Source organism: Bison bison, unplaced genomic scaffold (assembly GCF_000754665.1).
Source record: "Bison bison bison isolate TAMUID 2011002044 unplaced genomic scaffold, Bison_UMD1.0 scf7180017864307, whole genome shotgun sequence".
NCBI lineage: Eukaryota > Metazoa > Chordata > Mammalia > Artiodactyla > Bovidae > Bison > Bison bison.
The window spans coordinates 1,087,367-1,096,652 of NW_011494879.1; the positions used below are offsets into that span (position 1 = coordinate 1,087,367).

General features: G+C 37.1%; 1 protein-coding gene across 1 annotated transcript in view; it reads left to right on the forward strand.

Annotated features, from left to right (window-relative positions):
- Positions 1-8,574, forward strand: part of LOC104997390 (N-acetyllactosaminide alpha-1,3-galactosyltransferase-like 1) — a 28,606-nt gene extending 20,032 nt beyond the window's left edge. Inside the window, exons 2-4 of the mRNA XM_010852105.1 lie at positions 2,086-2,133; positions 6,549-6,689; positions 7,908-8,574. Coding sequence (XP_010850407.1) covers positions 2,086-2,133; positions 6,549-6,689; positions 7,908-8,574 — 856 coding nt within the window. The remainder of the gene's footprint in view (positions 1-2,085; positions 2,134-6,548; positions 6,690-7,907) is intronic.
- Positions 8,575-9,286: the final 712 nt, after the last annotated feature.

Below are 9,286 nucleotides of genomic sequence, written 5' to 3' on the forward strand. Positions count from 1 at the left end.
GGAAGAAAAGCTATGACCAACCTAGACAGCATATTAAAAAGCAGAGACATTACTTTACCAACAAAGATCTGTCTAGTCAAAGCTATGGTTTTTCCAGTAGTCATGTATGGGTGTGAGAGTTGGACCATAAAGAAAGCTGAGCACCGAAGAATTGATGCTTTTGAACTGTGGTTATGGAGAAGACTCTTGAGAGTCCCTTGGACTGCAAGGAGATCCAACGCAGTCCATCCTAAAGGAAATAAGTTCTGAATATTCATTGAATGGACTAATGCTGAAGCTGAAACTCCAATACTTTGGCCACCTGATGTGAAGAACTAACTCATTTGAAAAGACCCTGATGTTGGAAAAGATTGAAGGCAGGAGGAGAAGGGGACGACAGAAGATGAGATGGTTGGATGGCATCACCGACTCGATGGACATGAGTTTGAATAAGCTCTGGGAGTTGGTGATGGACAGGGAGGCCTGGCGTGCTGCAGTCCATGGGTTGGAAAGAGTAGGACATGACTGAGCGACTGAACTGTACTGAACTGATACGGACCTTTGTTGACAAAGTGATGTCTCTGCTCTTTAATATGCTGTCTATGTTTGTTATAGCTTTTCTTCCAAGGAGCATGTGTCTTTTAGTTTTACAGCTATAGTCAATGTCTGCAGTGATTTTGAAGCCCAAGAAAAGAAAATCTGTCACTGCTTCCACTTTTTCCCCTTCTATTTGCTATGAAGTGATGGGACTGGATGCCATGATCTTGGTTTTTTTAATGCTGAGTTTTAAGCCAGCTTTGTCACACTCCACTTTCATCTTTATCCAGAGGCTGTTTAGTTCCTCTTCACTTTCTGCCATTAGAATGGTATCATCTGCACATCTGAGGTTGTCGATATTTCTCCTGGCCATCTTCATTCCAGCTTGTGATTCATCCAGCCCCGCATTTTGCATCATACATTTGGCATGCGTGTTTGCTAAGTCACTTCAGTCAAGTCCAACTCTTTGCAACCTTGTGGACTGTAGCCTGCCAGGCTCCTCTGTCCATGGGATTCTCCAGGCAAGAATACTTTCTCTATGATCCAACGAATGTTTGCAATTTGATCTCTTTGCCTTTTCTAAACTCACCTTGTACGTCTGGAAGTTCTCAGTTGGCATTGTCTTTTGGGATTGGAATAATTGACCTTTTCCAGACCTGTGGCCACTGCTGAGTTTTCCAAATTTGCTGAAATATTGAGGGTAGCAATTTACCAGCATCATCTTTAGGATTTGAAATAGCTCAGCTGGAGTTCCATCACCGCCACTAGCTTTGTTCATAGTAATGCTTCCTAAAGCCCACTTGACTTCACACTCCAGGATGTCTGGCTCTAGGTGAGTGACCACATCATCATCATTATCTAGGTGATTAAGATCTTTCTTGTATACTTAGGGTTAGAAATAGGGAAAATTAGGACTATTCCATTTTTATGGAAGCACAGGAAACTAAAATTTATTCCTATTTTACAAAAATTCCCAGTTTATGAAAGAGAAGTCCCCTCATAACCTTGTTAATTATGTAATTAACTTAAAAGTATAATAAAACCTTAGTGTATCCTATCTTTAAGTGGAAGTCAAATATGAACATCCAGACCCCTACTCCAACTCCTTTATTTTAAAACATGAGAGTATTTATCACATAATAAGGTAGTAATGTTTGATAAATTAAATCTGCATTTTCTATGAATATGCATTATTTTCTGGCTCTGTTAATTTTTAAAATATATCCCCTCCCCCCAACCAATACTGTTCCTTGCCTTTCTGCCCTTGGTCATAACCTCTTCACCCTACACCACTTTCCTAGAGTAACCCTTATTATTTCAGACTCAATTTACATATTTCTTCTACAATTGGTTTTCTCTTAACCCCAAATTTAGGCTGGATGCCCTATTTATATGCTCTCATGGAGATCTGTTTTCCCCATTAGTACTTATCTTTCTTACCATCTTTCCTGCTCCTCTATCAGCTTCCTGAGGACAGGAGGTGATCTAAATGTTCATAGTTATAGAACCAGCAACATGAATTTGTTGAGTGAGCAGATTACTCTTACATGATTTTCATTTTGTACCTAGGGATCAAGAAACAGAAGAACCTCAGCTCTCAGACTGGTTTAATCCTAAGTAAGAACCAAAAATTTTACTCAAAAATAATAATAATATAAAATTATAATAATGCATTAATAATGTAATAACATTATATTAAAATAACATAATAATAGTATAAATATAATTCTATTTGAATGCGGAGTTTTTTTTTTTTTCATCATCAAATTGTAGCTAAACTGGGAGGTTTCCAGGACTTGGATTTTTCACTTTTAAAAGTTTTTATATACAATCCTAGGACCTATTTATCAAGAATTAGGCAATTAAGGGTCATAATGAGAAAGCTATTGTCTGGTTTAACGTTCCTGGTTTTATTAGGGGAAAAAAATCTCTTTAGTAACAGCTTGAAAAATGTCATTAATAACTCCTCTTGATTTTGGCATTAACATTCAGGGGGAAATCTTTATAATGGCTGTATACAATAATTTAATTATTAACCATTTCCTGTCGGTTTTATATTGTTTGCAACTTGGGGGCTATTGTAAGTAATATTTCAATGAATAACCTTGTACATATATTTTTGTTAACTGCTGTGTGAATTTATCTATAAGATAAATTACCATCATGGAGTCATTAGTTTAAGAGGATATAAACATTTAAAATATTGCTTTAGGTTGCTAAATTGCCCTTTAATAGTTATACTATTTATTTTCTAATCTATAGAGGATAAATGTTAATGGAGTGGAAAACATTTTGTAACTTGCAAAGCTTAATTGAAATATCTCCATTCCATTCGTATTTCTGTAATCCTTACTGAATTTGAGCATTCTCTATGTATATTGTTTATATTTCATCTCTTTTTTGTATTTATATTTTTAATGGATTGCAGTTGCAGAGAATTAGATTAATAATAATCCTTGCTTCATGACTCACTCTCATCATTATTCACGCAAAATTCACTTTATTTGTGTGTTTTTTTTGCTTATTTTTAATGAAGCAAAAATTACAAGTTCTATAACTTCAACAGGGCTTTCCTGTGATGGTTCAGTGGTAAAGAATCCATCTGCCAATGCAGGAGACATGGGTTCAGTCTTCCTGGGTTGGGAAGATACCCTGGAGAAGGAAATGGCAACCCACTCCAGTATTCTTACTTGGGGAAATCCCACGGACAGAGGAGCCTGGAGGGCTACAGTCCATGGGGTCACAAAAGTTTGGAAACGTCTCAGCAACTAAACAGCAACAATAATAACTTCAGTATCTAGCTTGTGTCCTTTTTAATACCCCCACTCTATCTCCTTGCCCTACCCCTTGAAATAACCACAATCCTGAATTCTGGTTCATCATCCTCTTGCATTCTTTTTTTAAGTGTAAATTTTAATCTTCCAAGTGTATTCTGGGAAGTCAATTTTAAAATTTTAGTTGTTTATGATTTTATACCCAGGATACCATGATGTATATAATCTTCAAGGACTTATTTTTTCCCTTAAAATTAGATTGCTAAAATTCATCACCAATTTGCATATCACTGTCATTCATTTTGATGGCTGCTTAATAATTGACTGTGGAAATATACCACAATTTGTTCATATACTGCTTGGTCAAAGGGCACTTGAACTGTTTTGAGGTTTTTGCTGTTATGAACATAAAGAACTAATACTCTTTTAAGATACCTTTCCGAGGAGTTCAAAGAGTTTAAAATAGAAAAAATTTATGGATAAAATAGCTGCCCAACATCTTCAACATTTGTCTCCCTCACTCCACCCCTGGCCTCCTTGATGTTGCACAGATACACCAAGTAGGTTCTCACCTCAGGGCCTTTGCATGTTCTGTTTTCCTCTGTGTAGTTAAATGGCTCATTCTCTCACTTCCATCAGGATTCCACTCAATGTTGTTTTATCAGTGATGCCTTCTCCAACTACTCATATAAAATGGCACCTCCCATTCCCTTTTCCCTTCACTCTGCTTTATTTTTCTCCATTGCACTCATCAACTTCTGACATAATACTTATTGGCAGGTTTATTCATTTAGTATCTGCCTCTCCCAATAGAATGTACCTAGAAAAAAAAATCCTATACATAGTAGACACTCAGTATTTGTAGAATAATACATGAAACATCTTGACTGATTGAAATGATAGCACTTTCATAACACAACAAACCATTACATAATATTTGTAATAATATTGGTAGTAATGGTAATAATGGTAGAAGGCATTCTTTAATTAGAGGGTTTGTGATTTATTATTAAGCATCATATACTGGCTTGCAGTCTAAAATGAAATGACCAGAAATTCCTTGGAGGTCCAGTGGTTAAGATTTGGTTCTTTCACTGCCATAGACCCAGGTTCAATCCCTGGTCAGGAAGCTAAGATCCCACAAGCTGTGCCATGTGGCCAAAATGATAGTAATAATAATAATAAATAAAACTTAAAAAAACCCAGCTGGATAACATCTAATAAAAATGAACACACATAAACAGGAATCCTACTTATAGGACTAGCTAATAAAAATAACAGCAATGATACATAAGATACAAGATTAAGAAAGTTTACTGTATCATTTTTCATAGTGAGAAAAATTCCAAAAATAAAATGAATACCTATCCATAAGGAAATGGCTGTATTCCACATTGTGGAATATTATGCAGCCATTAAAAATGAATAAGAACCTGTGCAGAAAAACCTGGAAGGATTTTCACAAGGTTGTATTGAGTAAGAAAATCAAAGTGCAGATAAATGTGCATTGTTTCATTATTGTAAAACAAGATTTTAAAAGTCTGGATACACATGTGTAATTATGTATATGTGTATATTATTCACATACTATTATTCACAACTCAGAGTTGGCACTTATTGCTGGGAAATATTCATGTCATTGAGTCCATACATAAACTCCACTGGAATCCAAGTATCTGGGGCCTCACTCTATACAGACACTAAGCCAGCCACAAGGGAGGCCAGACAAGGCATGTGGCTAACATTTGGAGGCAGGTCATCTTGTCCACCTTTCAGAGGATGTCCTCTGGCCAGATTTGCCTCTCAGGGGAAGAGTTTAGTACCGATAGTCTAAATCTGATTTAATGACCACAATAAATCTAATGACTCTTCTTCCTCTTCTGTTTTATCAAACAATTTCTAAACACATGTTTTTGATTGCTTTCTGCTTTCAGAGATGCTTTTTTCTTTCATTCGGGCAGCAAATCTTTGATCTAATGAGGAAAGAGAGAATCTTCAAACCCTTTCATTGTCTCAAACAGACACTGATTCACATCTGTAGCCTAATTTCTAAGTATTATCACTTAGAAATTGTGACAAGGCTACATCTGGCCAGTTTTAAGATAGAGTCTGAGACTTATGAGCCAAATAGAAGTGACTGACTATTAATTTTAAGAACAGGGAGGGTTCAAATGTATACAAAATAGACAAATGTATAAGCTAAAACAGTAATAGGGGCAGTTTTGAAGAATTTGTTATTATATTATAACTAATATACCATTAAGGGTCTACATATCCTAACCATAATGGGTCTGTTTCTGATTAAAACCTGTGATCACTAATAGCAAAATAGCTTCTCACTTTGTATTCAGTTCCTTCCAAAATGAAAGGTCTTAATTGACTTTAATAGTTTAACACCCTGCCTCCAGCCAAAATATTTATTATGAATACTGTGGCTTCTGCTGTCATTTTGTTATTATTACAAGCAAGTCCAATATCATTCTTCCTTTATGAACTAATCACATTTTCTTCCAGGTGGCAGTGATGGGGGCCTAGCATTAAGGAGAAATGAAAAGAGAATCCTTTGATCTTCTAGGAAAAGAGGAGGAAGAAAAAGGAAAGGACAAGTTGGGGGTTGGGGGGCAATATAAGGAGATAGTGGTGCTGTCTGCTTTAGGAACAATCAGAGAAATGTTCAGACACTGGGCTACTTTAGTTTAAGTTGTAGTCAGAGCTCTGGTGGCTCAGCTGGTAAAGAATACACCTGCAATGCGGGAGACCTGGGTTTGATCCCTGGTATGGGAAGATCCCCTGGAGAAGAATACCCACTCCAGTATTCTGGCCTGGAGAATTCCATGGACTGTATAGTACATGGGGTCACAAAGAGTTGGACATGACTGAGTGACTTTCACTTTCACAGAGCTCGAAGGAAAAAGTCCCTGGGCTTAAAAATCAGTATGGCGAAAGGACTGAAGTAAAGATTTGGAAGCCTGGGGCTGATCTTGAAGCCTGACTCTGCCATTTATTAGCTGTGTGATACTGAGTAATTTACCCAACAAATCTGTGACTTAAATTCCTTCATATGAAAAATAGGGATGATAATGGAACTTATAGGGCATTGCAAGGATTAAATGATTAATGGAAAAAGCAAAGCACTTTATCACCATTCCAGGAACATAGTAGGCACTTGATAATCATTAGTTATTATCACTTGGACAACAACCTTTCCTCTCATAATAAAGTGGTACCTGATTGATTTGTTTCTTGTCTGTTCAACAGAAAACGTCCTGATGTAATAACAACAACCAACTGGCTTGCTCCAGTCATATGGGAAGGAACTTACAATAGACCGGTCCTGGAAAAATACTACAAAAGGCTGAACATCACCATAGGCTTGGCTATAATATGTGTTCCTGGAAAGTAGGCACTACTAATTAATAGTCACTTTTTTTTTTTTTAATTTTGGGAAGAAATGTGGATAAACAAGCACCCATAGACTTTCTACATTTAGAGAGCTATTTATGAATAGCTCTAACCATTATTTCTGGCTGACAGTGTAATTATTTTTAGTGGTTATTTTCTTCAGCCATATCTGAATCCTTAATACTATGTGGGAATCTTTTCATTTATATCCAGTTAGTTTTCACAACAAACTCGATGGTTCTTCTCAGGCCCACAAGATCACTACATTCTCTTTCACTAACCAATACATTTAAGTTTTAGACCCAACTGCTCTACCCTTACCTATTGATGGTTCTTAAGCAACAACGATGGGCTTTGCAGATGGTGCTAGTGGTAAAGAACCCATTTTGCTATTGGCAAATACAGGAGACATAAAAGACGTGGGTTTGATCCCTGGATTGGAAAGATCCCCTGGAACAGGGCGTGGCAACCTGTTGCCTAAACTCGGCCTCTGTTCACCTGTGCCAAATAGAAACAAGGAGACAGAATTTTGAGTGAAGAAGAAAAGAGTAGCTTTTATTGCTTTGCCAGGCAAAGGGGGCTCCAGTGGGCTCATGCCCTGAAGGCCATGTGCCCCACCTTGGAGGGGGTAGTAAGGAGTTTTATAGTGTTCAAGGAGCAAAGCGTGATCAGCTTGTGGACAAGTCTTGGATTGGTTGGCCATCAAGGTGAAGTTTCAAGCATCATCAACCTGCCTCAACCAGTCTAGGGTATATGTTCTTGTGGTCAGCAGTTTTCATCTGGAGGGGGTTCTGCTTCCTATAAAAACAACTTAGGAATGTGTGTCATGCCTTTATATCTTTCAGGAAACTGAGGATTTGGTGATTGTTATGTAGCAGAATTATAGTCTAAATTGTTACCAGTTCCTTAGCCCAACAGCTATTCTTTGCTTCCACATCTTCACATTTCCCAGTCATTAACTCTTGAGTCAGCAGTTTACTTCAAAAGACAAGGATGCAGGGATTTGCACATGGTTTCAAACCCACTCCAGTATTCTTGCCTAGAGACTCCCCTTGGACAGAAAAGTCTGCTGGTGGGCTACAGTCCATAGGGTCACAAAGAGTTGCACATGACTGAAGCAATGTTAGCACGTTTAAATGACAGGTAATTTCCTGATGATTTCCAGCAAAATAAGTCTTTTTTGTTATGTGTTTGTTTGTTCTTCATGTTTCACAGGTTTTCAAATCAGAGCTTGACTGAGTTCATCCAATCTGCAAATAAGCACTTCATGTTTGGCTACAATGTTATCTTTTACATCTTGCTGGATGGCTTCTCCACCATGCCTTCCATAGTGTTAGGTCCCCTTCGAACATTTAAACTATTTTTATTGGCCAAAAGTGGTATAGAGAAAGATTTTTATTTCACATACATGATGAACTTATTTAACTACATCATATCACACATCCAGTATGAAGTCAACTTTCTCTTCGTTATGAATGCAGACCAGATCTTCAAGGACGATTTTGGAGTGGAAACCCTGGGAAAATCTGTAGCTCAACTTAGTGCATGGTGGTATTTTAAAGATGGTGACACTTTCCCTTATGAGAGAAGAAGTAAATCAGCAGCTTTCATCCCTTTTGAAGAGGGAGATTTCTACTACCATAGTGCAATTTTTGGTGGCACAGTTGAGGAGGTTTTAAACCTCATTGAAGAATATCAGAAAGGAGTTATTCAAGACATTGAAAATCACCTTAGCAGCATATATGAACATCACCTAAACAAATATCTTTTTATCAAGAAACCGACTAAGTTATTATCACCAGAATACAATTGGGATCCAAGTTTTAGAACCCCTCCGCAAATTAAATGTGTCAAGATAGCATGGCAGTCAAAAAATATTTGATGGTTGCATTAGTGGGTTTGTGGATTAACAACTTCATTACAATAATTCCTCAAATATGAGACTCATTAAAATTTTCAGTTTTAGGAAATTAGAAAAATGTGCAATCTTCCAAAATAAACTGTTTTTCTCCTTCCAACTTTGAACCACCTAAATATAACTTATGCTGGATTACAAATAAATGAATATTAACTAATGTTAATGCATAGTGATGATGTTATATATGATTTAGTTATAGATATATATTATAAATAATGTAGAAATATTTTGGAGGCATAAAACAAATGTTTTATGAAGAAACACATCCAGATTCTAGTTCAAAAAATAATAATAGAAGGATAGATAAATAAGTGGATAGATACACACATAAATACCTATAGGATATTTTTTTAAATTGATTATTTTTATTTTTGAACGCATTAGGTCTTCTTTGGTGGCTCAGATGGTAAAGAGTCTGCCTGCAGTGCGGGAGACTCGGGTTCCATCCCTAGGTTGGGAAGATCCCCTAGAGAAGGAAATGGCACTCTAGTAGTCTTGCCTGGAAAATCCCATGGGCAGAGGAGCCTGGCAGGCTACAGTCCATGGGGTTGAAAAGAGTCGACTCGACTGAGCAACTTCACTTGCACTTTTGGGTCTTCTTTGCTGCTTGTGGGCTTTCTCCAGTTGCAGCGAGTGGGGCTCCTCTCTAGTTTCGGTGCAAGAGCTTCTCATTGTG